At 36.5% G+C, this 14,674-nt stretch overlaps 1 protein-coding gene across 1 annotated transcript; it reads right to left on the minus strand.

Moving 5' to 3' along the window:
• Nucleotides 1–3,592: 3,592 nt before the first annotated feature.
• On the minus strand, nucleotides 3,593–4,114 carry LOC114194987. Its single transcript, XM_028085385.1, has one exon. It carries the CDS (start codon nucleotides 4,112–4,114, stop codon nucleotides 3,593–3,595), a length of 522 nt encoding a protein of 173 aa, XP_027941186.1.
• Nucleotides 4,115–14,674: the final 10,560 nt, after the last annotated feature.

Below are 14,674 nucleotides of genomic sequence, written 5' to 3' on the forward strand. Positions count from 1 at the left end.
CGCAACCCAGTTCGTGTCGCCTGGAGGACAACACCAAGTCGTCAGGCGGTGCATAGAAAAACCCAGAAAAATGGGTTATTGAGATGAAACAATCAAATAATTAAATGTAAAGCACATAATGGAACTCCCCTAACCTGGTTTCCTTTGCTTAAAGCTTTGAGTATCCCTTGGTTCTCCCTTGCTTCACCAATAACCTTCCTTGGCTTCTCTCTATTCAGTCTCAATGATTCACTCACACTCTCAATCCCCACTGATTTTCGCACTTCTCTATCTATCCAACAATGACAACTGCAAAAACCTTTCTTACCTCCCTCAATTTGCTTTTTAATGGTGTTTTAATGGTGGGTTTAAGTCCTAAAACGAAAATGTCTTATTGATGATGTTCATTATCATTCAAGCACACTTAATAGATTGTTTTCCAACCACCCTTGGCTGCTAGGTCTGCTAGGGTTTCCTTTAACCCTTCAACTTCAATCCAAAACTAAAAATAGCAAAAATAAAGTTTAATTTGGGTTCTCCAAGGCTTGAACCCTCAACCATGCCAATGCCAAATCAATGCTCAACCATTCAACCAGATTCATATTTCATGCTAACTAATATGATTCAAGTATTATAATATCTCATAACATGATCTACATATATTAAAAATAACACTAATTAAATAACACACAATTGGCATACATAGGACTTGAACCCAAGTCCTATCACACAATCAAATACTCTTAACCATTTTAGCTAGTACTTATCCACGACATAACATTTCGTATTTAATGCCTTAATGGCTTTTATTACCCGCATTTATTAAATAATTGTTTAATTAATTATTTAAATCTCTCGGGTCTTACATTCCCTCCACCTTAAAAGATTTTCGACCTCGAAAATAAGACTTACCAGGAAACAAGTATGGATAGGATAGCCTCATGCGATCCTCCATCTCCTAGGTCATCTCCTTAGTAGCCTTGTTCCAAAGCACCTTTACTGTCTTTATCTCCTTACCCCTCAGCTGTTTGACTTGAGAGTCAAGAATGCGAATTAGTCTGACTAGCATTGTCAAATCCTCCCGCACCTAAACATCATCAGCCTCTAGTACATGGTCTGGACTTCCAACGTATTTTCATAGTTGGGAAACATGAAGTACATTGTGCAAATTTGCCAGATGAGGTGGCAAAGCAACTTCATATGTCGCCGATCCAATCCTCCGCGTGATCTGATAGGGTCCTATAAACCTCGGGGTCAACTTCCTCGACTTAAGAACCCTTCCGACTCCCGTGGTTTGACTGACCCGGAGAAACACATGATCTTCTTCATCAAACTCCAATGGTCGCCTTCTCTTATCAACATAGGACTTCTGCCAACTTTGTGTGGCTCGTATCCGATCCTGGATTAATTTGACTTTACTAGTCGTCTGTTGTAGAAACTCAGGCCCAAATACAAAAGCTTCACCATCCTGATACTAGTATAATGGAGTTCTACACCTCCTTCCATATAGTGTTTCATAGGGCGCCATGCCAATACTAGAGTGGTAACTATTGTTGTACGTGAATTCCACCAAGAGTAATACATCATTCTAGTTTCCCAAGTGGTCTAGCACACATGACCTTAATAAATCTTCTAGAGAATTAGTGGTCCGCTCAGACTGACCATCCGTCTGAGGGTGATAACCTGATCTCATTCTCAATTGTGTACCCAATGCAGCTTGCAAAGATTACCAAAACTGTGATGTGAATCTAGGATCCCAGTCTGACACTATGCTCTCGGGTACTCCATGTAATCTCACCACTTCTCGCACATACAGTTTTGCTAGCTTTTCCATCGACCACTTCTGATTCATAGGCAAGAAATGCGCATACTTAGTCAATCTATCTACTATTACCCAAACTGAATCATGCCCTCTTATCGATCTTGGCAAGTGTGTCACAAAATCCATAGAGATATTGTCCCACTTCCACTGAGGTACGTCCAATGGTTGCAGTGTACCTCATGGCCGTTGATGTTCAATTTTGGCCTTTTGACATACCAAACATTGAGCAACAAAGTCTGCTACATCTGATTTCATTCCATTCCACCAAAAGGACTCCTTCAAATCCTTATACATCTTAGTCATACCTGGATGTATGCTAAGATGACTCTGATGGCCCTCCTTCAGAATCTGCCTCCTGAATAAAGGTCCTCTAGGCACGCACACTCTACCTTTAAAGCGTAGAATGTCGTCTGCTCCCATTTGGTAGTCCTTCCCCTTATCCGTACCCAACCATTCGATAAATTGTTGTAACTCCATATCTTGTCCCTGAGCCACACGTATTTCATTCAAGAACTCATTGGTGACTTTCAACAAGTTGCATTGTATGAAACCTTACCCAAACTGCATTCCCAGATTCATATCTCGGAGTTTCTCAATCATCTCCAACTCCTTTACCATCATGCAAGACATGTGCATCTTCTTACGACTTAAAGCGTCAGCTACGACATTTGCCTTGCCTGAGTGATAAAGCAATTCAAAGTCGTAGTCCTTCAAGTACTTCATCCACCTGCGCTGTCTCATATTTAACTCATTCAGGCTTTTGTGATCACTGAAAACTTGAAATTGAGACCTGTACAGGTAGTGCCTCCAAGACTTAAGAGCAAATACAATAGCTGCTAGCTCCAAATCATGAGTCGGATAATTTTTCTCATGCACCTTCAGTTGACGAGAAGCATATGCTACTAGCCTCCTTTCTTGCATCAATACACACCCAAACCTTGATATGAAGCATGACAGTACACTTCAAACGTCTTCTCAGTATTAGAAATTACTAGCATTGAGGCGGTAGTCAAACACCTCTTCATGTCCTCAAAACATTCCTCACACTTTTCAGTCCAAGAGAATGGCTGATCTTTTCTTGTAAGTTGTGTCAATGGATTCACCTTCTTTGAGAACCCTTCCACGAATCTCCTGTAATAACCTGCTAAGCCCAAGAAACTGCTCACCTCTGTCACTGTCTTAGGCCTTTCCCACTAAAGTACTATTTCAATCTTAGCCAGGTCCACTGCAATACCCTTAGCTGAGATGACATGTCCAAGAAATTGTACCTCTTCTAGCCAAAATTCACACTTAGACAACTTCCCATACAACTGGTGATCTCTAAGTATCTTCAATACAACCCTCAAGTGATCCGCATGCTCTTCTCTTGTTTTTGAGTAAATAAGAATGTGATCTATGAAGACAACGGCAAACTTATCTAACCAAGGTCGAAAGATTCTATTCATGTAATCCATGAATATCGCCGGTGCATTCGTCACTCCAAATAGCATCACTACATATTCATATTGCCCATATCTTGACCTGAATGTCGTCTTCTATATATCTTCCGATTTGACTAAGATCTGATGGTATCCAAACCGTAAGTCAATTTTGGAGAATACTCCTGCTCCCTTCAATTGATCTAGCAGATCGTCAATTCTCGGCAGTGGGTACTTATTCTTGATGATTAATTTGTTCAGTTGTCTGTAATCAACGCAAAGTCTTGAGCTGTCATCCTTCTTCTTCACTAATAACACCAGAGCTCTCCACGGTGACGCACTGGGTCGGATGAACTTCTTCTCTAGCAAATCTTCAATTTGCTTCTTTAGTCCTGCCAATTCTGCAAGTGCCATTCTGTATGGAGTCATGGACACGGGACCCGCACCAGCAAATTAAGTCAATGGTGAAGTCAATGTCCCGACTCGGCGGCAATCCTAGTACTTCGTCCAGAAATACATTTGCATACTCATTGGCAACAAGAATATTATGAATCAACTTTATTGCACCTTTCTTTTTTGGTTTAGCCATCACCATAAAACACATGGCCCATTCTTGCAACGCTTTCACAGCTTCTCGAGTTGAGATCAACTCCAATCCTTCATGTTCTGGGAACACCAAACTACGCCGTCCATAATCAATTATGATGTGATTGTTAGACAGCCAGTCCATCCTCAATATCACATTCAGTCCCTCCAAAGGCAAGCACACCAAGTTCACCTTGAATCTGCGACCTGCCACTTCCCTTAAACACCCAACGCAGACTGAACTGGTAGCTACCTGACCCGAGGAAGGAGTTGAAACAAGCAAGTCACACCCCAAGTCACGTTTCTCCATACTCAATCTCCCCACTCATGCATTAGAGATGAAAGAATGTGTTGCTCCAGAGTTGAACAACACTAATACTGATTGACCCAACAATAAACAAGGCTCAAGAATAAGGTTACCTGATTGAGTAGCCTCTGTGGTGGTCATGGCAAAGACTCTACCAGCCGCTCTAGCTCTTTCTGCTGGTGATATTGCTGGTTTCTTCACACCAAGACTCTTCTTTTCTGGACAATTATTAGCAAAGTGGCCCGGTTTGTCGCATATGAAACACTTGCGACTATCACCTGATCCTCCCATACCACCTATTAGCTGAGGGCAATTTCTCTTTAGATGAGGCCGACCACACTAGTAGCAAGTGAGACCTTGAAAATTCTATGGCTGGCAATAAGGCTTCTTCATCTGCCTAGCCTTTGCGACATTCCTCTGATGTCGACTTGCTGGATTTGGCCCTCGTTTTAGAAACTCTGCACTCTTGGCTTGTTCCACCAAGACTGGAAACCTTCTTTCTCTCAAAGGTGTAATCACCTTCTTCAGTTCATGTTTGAGTCCCCACTCAAACTTAAGGCACCTCCACTCCTCAGTGATTTCTTGAGAATAGTACCTTGCCAGATGCTCGAATTTGTTAACATATTCTAGCACCGACATATTTCCCTGTTGCAGGGCCAAGAACTCAACCTCTCTATCTTGCTTAGCTGTATCTGGAAAGTATTTATCCACGAAATGAGTCCTGAAGGCCCAAGTCACTGGCTCTTCCCTAATCTGCATTTGTTGTTGCATGCCTGCCCACTAGTATTCAGCATCATTGTTCAGAAGGTATACCGCAAATGCAAGCTTCTGTTCATCAGCATAATTCATCACTCCAAATATTTTCTCGCACTTGCGAAGCTAGGCATCAACTTCGTCTGGAGTGGCCCCACCTATAAATTTTGCGGGCTTATGTCGCAGAAAATCCTCCACCGTCGCCACCCTCACTAGTGCAATCACCACTCTTGGCTATGCCGGAATAGGGTTTTGCATCGCATCCACCATCCGATGAATGGCTTCCGCAATCACATCAACACCATTAGCATTTCTCCTTCTCCTATGAGCCGCCATTGTCTGGATACGCCACATATTCAAATGTTAAACATCACTTCATCAGTTTAACAAACCACTACCTCCTTAAATTTAAACACACACAACCACATGCATAACATAACAAGCTCACTCCCCAAAAGGCCCAAAATATTTTTCAAAACATTTTCAAAAGTTATGCTTTGATACCAACTATAATATCTCTAAGGAATATTACTTTTAAATAACTATAGTAGAATAATAAAAAAAAAAATTAAAAAAATATTACTTATCAAACCTCATTTATAACCGTACTTTCCCAAAAACGCGAGAAAATTAAAACCATGGAATCGTATACTTTACAAATATTCGCGGATAACATTTATTACAAACCATAAAATAACCAAAATAGCAACTGTTTGAAAACATGAAAATGTCAAAATATTAAAAGTCTTCAAAGTCCCCAAGTAATCCCGCTCTCTGAACTCAAGCATCTCCTGGCTCACCTGTCAAATCATGTGCTCTTGGATAACAAGTTATCCGATCATCGCCACACACAAACAGATAGGGTGAGCTATGCACATATATATAAAATAAATATGATACCCATCCCAAAGAAAATAAATCTTACATAATCATTTTATTCTTTCAATTTACCCATCCTTGATCTCAATCCTTCATAAGTCATATGCATGAATCTAGGTCTTGGAACTTTATTGTGCTCCCACAAAACTATCCCTTTCGTGGTACAACTCAACGAGCCTATCCCGCTCATAGTCTTGCCCCATAGACTCCTCACATGTAGCAAAACATCCAAGCCTTCCTCGCTCGTAACTTGACATGCACGCAATCACCATACTATGGACTCCTCGCCCAATAGCAGCCAACGAGAACATAACTATTCCTTGCCCATCGTGCGTCCGACGCATGTAATCACAATACTAAGGACTCCTCGCCCCTTAGCAGCCGACGAAAAATAACCAGCTTCATGCCCATCATGCGTCCCACCACCAAGCACATCCCAGACCCCTATTGGACTTAGTCCTTCAAGCCCAAACATACAGGTACATGAACTTAGTCCTTCAAGTCCACTTTTATCACAACAACAAAAAAATTTCACAACAATTGATTCGCCTGGTGTAGCCTAAATGCCGCCAAGCGAAGCTGGTTCCAGACCGCCTGGAGGGCAGCTCCCATCGCCAAGCGCCAAACAGGAGCTTCGATGCTCCGTCACCGCCTGGCGGGACAGTCCCTATCGCCAGGCGCCATGCATGTCTAGTGGCCACTGCCACTGTTTTAGGTACCTATTGCCTGGCAGCTCAACCCTTACCGCCAGGTGCCATACTAGTAGCGCAATGCTATTGGTTTTTGGCATTTTCATTAGGTCTTAAGAGACCTCAAACATACAATGTATCATTCCTATACCAATCATAGCATTTAGGACATAACACTACAACACCACTACATGTATACAATTAATTCATGCCCAAATCAAGTATTTTCAATATCATGTATACTGAATTACATTTTCATACACTTCACTTAACATACTTTCTGAACTAATAGTACCCTTTTCTCAGTTAACTCGTAATTCTCATCAAGTACGGTTACATACAACCCTAAAACCACCCCATCTGCACAGAAACATCCCGCTATGCGCTAAAAGCAAGAGAAACCCCATCCCTATCTTGTCCTGATTTTCCAGCACCCAAAACTTGTTCTGATTTGGTTAATAGCAATGCTCAATCATTCAACTAGATTCAATTTCATGCTAACTGATATTATTCAAATATTATAATATCTCACAACATGATCTACATATATTAAAAATAATACTAATTAAAATAACACACAATTGGCATACATAGAACTCGAACCCAAGTCCTATCACACAATCAAGTACTCCCAACCATTTGAGTTAGTATTTATCCACGACAAACATTCCATATTTAATGCCTTAATGGCTTCTACTACCCGCATTTATTAAATAATTATTTAAATCTCTCGAGTCTTACATCTAGTAGTTTAATAAATTAAATATATAAGTACAATATAATATTTTAAAACATGCTTTATTTTTTTAAATTTATAATTAAAATAAATATAAAATTAAAATAATAAATAAATATAATTATTTAAATTAAATTAAATAATTTATTTTATATATCACTATTTTAAAATGTATTCATTTGTATATTAAAAATTTATAATATTTTTTATTTAATTTGATTTTTTGTTTTAATTTATATGTTTAAAATGTTATATTTTACCGTTATTAATTTTTAAAATTTTATTTTATATATTAATATATAATCAAATTGTTTCAATCATATTAACTATAAACTTTCCATTCAAATTCACTCGCTTTATGTGAATTCGAAGAACATCATTCTACACATTATTTCTCCTCATTTCTATTCTTTTTTTCCCTCTCAATCTCAATCTTGTGTCCAAAGAAAATCATAGACTACGAACTCCAATATTATTTGTTGTCATTTTTGCCTACAAAGTCATAAAAGGTACATAAGAATGTTAGTCTTATAGAGAGGATACACATGTTAGTCTTCCTCATAATTGGGTTACTTCACAAAGTGAAATATAAGAATGATATAAAAAACAATATATGTCTAAATAGCTTAGTTTAAATATGATTATTGCTTGAGTAATCGATAAGTATATTTTCTATCACATTTATTATACTTAATCTTAGTTTTTTTATTGATGAATAATTAAGTTTAAATCTAGTGTTTAAGTGGAATGTGTCCAAATTGGATTAAATGAGCTTTAAATAAAACCACTCATTAAAATAAGCTTTTTAAGACATGTTAGATAATAAATGTTCTAGGTATAAAAGATGCATTAGATGCGTTAACTAGACAAGTCTAAATTAGAGAGTCTAATCTATTTAAGTCTAGTAGACAACTTGATAAACTATCCATGAGTTGAGTTTTGATGATATGATAAACTCCATAGATATTTCTTTAGCATTATAACATGTCCTTTGTGTAGTTGAAACATAGACAAGTTCATAAATCATATATAGACGATATAGTGAAATATCATCTAATGAATCAATAAATGATTCCAACAAGTCTTCTAATAAATGTGTATTATCTAATGATACTACCAAGATGAATTAGAGATTTTCTAGTGATTGAGAGAAGATGAGATTATAAGTTTAGTAAATAAATAAAGTTTCTTGGAAATTGAGAAGAGAAGTTGATACATGACAAGTCACTTACTTCAAAAATTGTCTAGTCGGTGTATCCTTGGAGTCAATTGATATTTGTATTAGCAGACTTGTCTAATCTCTACATGGTAAGACTCATATAATTTGTGTATGGTTAGACTTGTCTAATATAAAAAATTATATTGTATATTGTGTATCTATTGAAGTCATATACTCTATAGAGATATTAGACTCCTCTAGCTAGTCTATTGTTGGAAAAATATAATTTTTTGGAGGATCATTGGATCATCTACCGCATTGAACTTTATTTAAACAAATTGTTTTACATGGGAAATCTTTTGCACTATCAATTTAGAAGGAACCAATTGAATAAAATAAAAGTGAAATTGAAAACTTGTTGAAAATTAAAATGCAACCTCATAATGAAACTTGATACAATAATCTTCAAGTATTAGACTATAATGTTGTCTGCAACGTTACCGGACCTACAATTGTTGTAAGATCAATGTTAAAAGCAAAACTAGTGATGGTAGTACAATAAGAGAGTATAAACAAGTGCTCTTAAACCTTCAGGAGTTTTAGAAAGGGAGGTTGGTAAGCGTACTTATTTACCCCCTAGATGTTACACTATGTCCAGACAAGAGAAGATAAGTTTATGTTTATGTTTAAAGAGTGTCAAGATACCTCAAGAACACTCTTCAAATATTCAGAGTTTAGTGTCCATGCAAGACTTGAAGCTTGTTGGCCTAAAGTCTCACGATTGTCACATCTTAATGCAATAATTGTTACCTATAGCTATTCATGGAATTTTACCTAAAAATTTTAGACAAACTATAACATGTTTGTGTGCATTTTTTCTTTTCAATTTGTAGCAAAGTCATTGGTCCTTTAAAGTTAGATGGACTTAAAGTTGAGATTGTTATCATCTTGTGTTAGTTGGAAATGTTTTTCCCTCCATCATTTTTTGACATCATGGTACATTTACTTGTTCATTTGGTAAGAAAATCAAGTTTTTTGGACTAATATACTTAAGATGGATGTATCCCATTGAACATTACATCAAGATTTTGAAAGGGTATGTGAAAAATCAATATCGTCCAGAAGCATCAATAATCGAAAGGTATATTGCTGAAGAAAGTGTCAAGTTTTGTTCAGATTACATGACAAAAGCAAAACCGATAGGAGTTCCTCAAAAATCATGGTTGAACATATGTTCTATAAGTAATAGTATCCAAGGTGTGAATGTGGTTAGCAAAGATCGTGAAGAGTTGTTGCAAGCACACCTATACATATTGAACAAAACAAATGAGGTCGTCCCTTACTTATTTGCACACAAAGCCATTGTGAAAGAGAAAAATCCAAGACAATAAGAGAAATGGCATTTGATGGAGCATGATAGAACATTCACGCCTTGGTTTAAATTTGAGCTTTTGAAAGATTTGCAATCTTTTGATACTTTGATGTGGTTAGCGAATGGGTTGAAATTTGATGTCATCTATTGTATAGGTTCTGAAATTAATAATTGAACATTCTATACAAAGTCTTTGGATGATAAAAGCATAGTACAAATTAATGGAGTAAGTCTTGAAGCTGAGTCACTACAATTTTCTACATCTAAAGATCAAAATCATGTATTTAGATAAATGGCATACTATGGTGTAATATAAGAGATATGGGAGGTTGATTATACCATGTTTACTATTTCATTGTTCAAATGTAAGTGGATTGATAATAAGAGTGGTATCAAAATGGATGAATCAAGAATGACTCTAGTTGATTTTTGAAAGGTGGGTTATCGAGACAAGCCATTTATCATGGCACAACAAGCATCTCAGGTTTTCTATGTTAAAGATCATGCGTTTGAACATTGGTTTGTCACTCTTCATGGAAAAAAACAAATTTATCCTAATGAAAAGAATCTGAGTAATGTGATTTTATATATTGCTTATTAATGTTTTGTGATGTTTTCATTTCACAGATATATGACTGAACATCATAGTTCATCAGAGGATGAAGCACTCACTAAAAGACCCACTAGAGGAGCCACTAGGTTGAGACAACTCTTAATTAGAAGAGTTAATGCTCAAAAAACACCTATCGATATTGACGTCGACATTGGAGTCCCTACAAGTCCTTATGCGGACCTCTTCAAAAGCTATTTAGGGATGTTGGCACGAGAGAGAATATCAATCCTTATTCCATCTTTTGATCATGTTACTGAAGTTGATCAGAACATCATATGGTAGGATTTATTGGTAACTAATATTAATGTTTTTAACCTTACAGTTTGATTTTATTGATAATATATTAAATATTATTGATAACATTTTCTATATTGCAGCTAACGTTTGATATTCCAAATGTGGTGACACTTAAACACAAATGTTTGTCATCGGTGGCTGAGAAATTTCATGGTTTTAAGACCAAGTTGACATCTAGGTATATATTTGGATCTAAAACGAATGAAGATCCATTACTAAAATACACGTGGATTGATGAAGATACCTGACGTCAATTTCTTGAGCTTCAAACATCTGAGGGATGGTAGGTATGTTTGTTTGAAATTGTCAATTGCTCAATTGATAATTTTGTACAATTTGAACTAATTTATAAAGTAGGTTTTATATATTATAGAAAAAGAGAAAAAAGACTCAAAGTATAAGTTCTCAAAATAAAAACCCGCACATATTGTCTCGTGGTAGTATAGAAAACTTGAAGAGAAGATAATATCAGAAAAGAAAAAATTTAGGTCTCCACCTTCTAAGGGTGAAGATATTGAGCCTCCTTCACCATCATCCTGTCATGAAAAGTGAAAGTTAGCCCGTCTATGCACATCGGACAACTACACTTCTGAATCTGCACAAGAAATCTCTGAGAAAATTGTAAGATACAATTTTTCTTTAAATAGCTCGTTCGTCTTTTATATTGTATGATTTTCTATAACTTTTTTTGTTACATTGCAGGATTCGTTGGTTTAGCAGAGCTCCCAAGGAGGATTCACTCCAAAAGGTCGTCATGACATACTTGCTGCTACAATTGGACGGCCTAAGCACCCTGGACGTGTGCGTGGTGCTAGATCAGGAGTCGGCATACACTAACTTTTTGGTTCCTTCTCTAGTTAGTCTTCATGCAAACATAGTGTTGATTATGAAGAAAGACTAACAGAAAGAATCACTAAGAAGGTGAAAGAAGAACTTATGCGCCAATTTGAGAATTATGACATCAGTTCACCATTGGATCCTCCACAAGAACTAGACCCATTTGTGCCTCCCATAGGTAAATCTTTTTTTCTATAAATTATGAATTGAATAAATGATATTTAATCAAATAATTGAATAACATTAATAAATCATTGACTCTAACAAGTATAAGCAAAAATGGGACTTGTTCAGCTCCACCCATATCAAGGGATGACATGGACGACACTCATCCATGTTAGTTATATATTTGGGTTGGTACAGGGACGACACTAGTGGCTCGTGGAAAAGTATTTGAGGCAGCCATAATTCTTCATGGCATGGAGTTATCAGAGGATGAGGTTAAGGTCACAGTAGAGGAGGTTCTCATGTCGTTTGCTTTAGTTCTTGTGCGAACAGATGAGGTATACACTATGGCATAGGCATTCCAATGTTTCTTCGTTTGGCCTAGAGATTTAGCTAATTCTAACCCTCTGGTACAGACTCTCAAACCCACCATATACTAAATTTTTAAGTTTACATGTTTATTATATTCAACCTGAAATTATAGTCCATTTTAACTCAAGTTGCATCGATATAGGAAAATCCTCAACCAAAGAATATTCCTCTCTCTTTGGACGATCCTCTTAATGCATTACTCCAACTTGTTGAAATCATAAATGATAAGCTGATGTAGGTTCCTTGGGATTCTAACAATTTTGGAAGAGACCTTGAGATCCCACTTTACTTGTATTCCTAAGATGTCTTGGAGCTTGCACGGGAATAAGAGGAACTGAATATTACCATTTTTTAGTTATGGATGATGTAAGCCTTTTAGTCATTATATATAGTTATTTGATTTATTTATTTATTTACTTATATGAAATCAATTTTATGTTTAGGCATTTGTCTGGTGTCAATGAAACTATGAGGCTAAATGACCAATATGGGTTTGTAGACCTCTAACTAACTCATGAAGGCAACAAGTTTGATGACACCCAAGCATATGTGACCAAATGCTTTCAATGCGGAAAAAAAATTTATTTTTTCCCTTCTGGGTAAGTCATTTTTGTTAACTTGTGAATATAATCTTTCATTTTAATGTATAACAATGAATTTATTTTCTTTTGAGGCATCATTGGCAGTTACTTGTAGTTTTCCTATGGAAGAACCTTACTGTGTGGTTTTGCTCTTTGCACCACCCTCCCCTCAACCATCTTAGACAAATGATAGATTGGTAAGAACCTCAATGCCAATCTTATGAATATTCTTTGTTATATAAAAGTATCCTAACATATTCCCTTTATCATAGTTCAATGTTGGACATAACATGTTGTTAGGGAGATCAACGGCTAAGGCAAAATGTCTTGCATGGTGTTCCCTCTAGGTTTGGTATTTTTATCCATATATTTATTATAGTTTTTTGATTTGATTTTCTTCCTTAATTAATTGTAATGTTGTTGATATAATGTAGTGTAATAGACAAACCAAGTCTTATGAGTGCGATTACTATATAATGCAATGGATGACAACCGTTATGCATGCTCGTATTACAACTAATTAGGAAACGATAATATATATTTGAATTAAAACAAATACTTTGCAATATTGTCTTTCTATATACTAACTTAAGTTAATGTCTTATTTTGCAGACATTCAATAGTACTGCACCAATTTCCATGAAGTCCATAAAGTTTGATAGGATTGCATATGCCAAATTTAGAAGTCAAATGTACAATAATATTGATTAGGATATTTGTTGTTAAATAAGACTTTTAGATGTATTTGAATTGTGGATGCGTTTGGGATTCATAAAAGGTATTCTCTATTTTCTGTTCTAGTTGGTTTTGTTGAAAATATGCAAGTTTTAAAATGTGGGAATACACAAAAACAAAAATATTATTTAAAAAAAACAACACATATGGCATCGAGTCATTCGCCAACCGAAGTAGAAAGCCCCATATGGCCTTAGTTAAGGACTGACCTGATGCCAAAGAGTAGACTATATGGCTTCGATTATACTCTAACCGAAGCCAAAAGTCATTCAAATTTTTCAAATTATATTTTATTTTCTTAACTATGGCTTCAGTTCTCAGCTGAACTGAGGTAGAAAGGGAGTTTTTTTGCCTCGGGTGACAACCAAGGCCAAAAATTGACCCTTTTTGGCCTCACCCTTATATCCCTCGGTTTTGGAACCGGGGCAGAATAGAAAAAATAACCTCTAGCAAATACCCTTTCTGCACTGGTGAATAATCTTAAAAAGGAACAAGATAATCCTACATCAATCAATTTACCATAGCTTCATCGCGTTCCAATGCAATGGTTTCATATATCTTCATCAAATCTTCAAGCATCAAATCATCAAAGTATTTGTACTAACAAAACACTCAAAGACCTAAGAGATATGAGACTAATAGTGAAAGGCTGGACAAGCCAATTTTTGCCACCTCATAGGGGAAGGAGTCCCACATTACTTGATTCATGGTTTCTTCATGTGTTTATATGCTTTTGCATGGATGAAATGAAAGCTTGTGTGAGCTACATGGAATGGCCATGAGATGCTCCTTAGTTGAATCTCTTATTAAATTTCTGACCACCTAACAGAGAGGGCTAAAAATGAGTTAAGTTGACTTCTTGCTCCGAGGGGTGTTAATTCTCCTATAAATTAACCCCTACTTGAGCCCACTTTTGTCCCATTTATGTCTATGTTATTTTACAACAAAAATGAATTAATCTTATATAAAATATGCTAATCCTATTTACTGGGTCATGAGAATGATAAACAAAGCTAATAACCTACAGTCCGTAAGACTTATCTTTTGATTCTTCCTCTTTAAATCTCCTAACCATGGCCCTAGTCAAAGACCCGACATGTGGTCTTCTAAATGGTCCTCCATCACTTTGCTTCACCAACTCCTTGGTGCTTTCATTGTCAACTCTAAAAATGATTGTATCACTAGTGTAGAAATTGATTTTTACCTCGCCTTATATGTCTCGGTTGCCTAAGAACCGAAGCATATAATGGCGCGGTGGCATTTTTGAAATTTCAAACAACTTTTATGCCTCGGTTCAGCTTAACCCGAAGCAAAAGAGAGGTATATGCTTCGGTTCGCCAAAAATTGGTGCCAAAGGAGGCTCATATGCTTCGGT

The sequence above is a fragment of the Vigna unguiculata genome, chromosome 8 (assembly GCF_004118075.2).
Source record: "Vigna unguiculata cultivar IT97K-499-35 chromosome 8, ASM411807v1, whole genome shotgun sequence".
In the NCBI taxonomy this organism is placed as follows: Eukaryota; Viridiplantae; Streptophyta; class Magnoliopsida; order Fabales; family Fabaceae; genus Vigna; species Vigna unguiculata.

Coding starts and splice junctions, on each gene's coding strand:
- LOC114194987 (XM_028085385.1), bottom strand. CDS start 4,114: ATGGAGAAACGTGACTTGGGGTGTGACTTGCTTGTTTCAACTCCTTCC.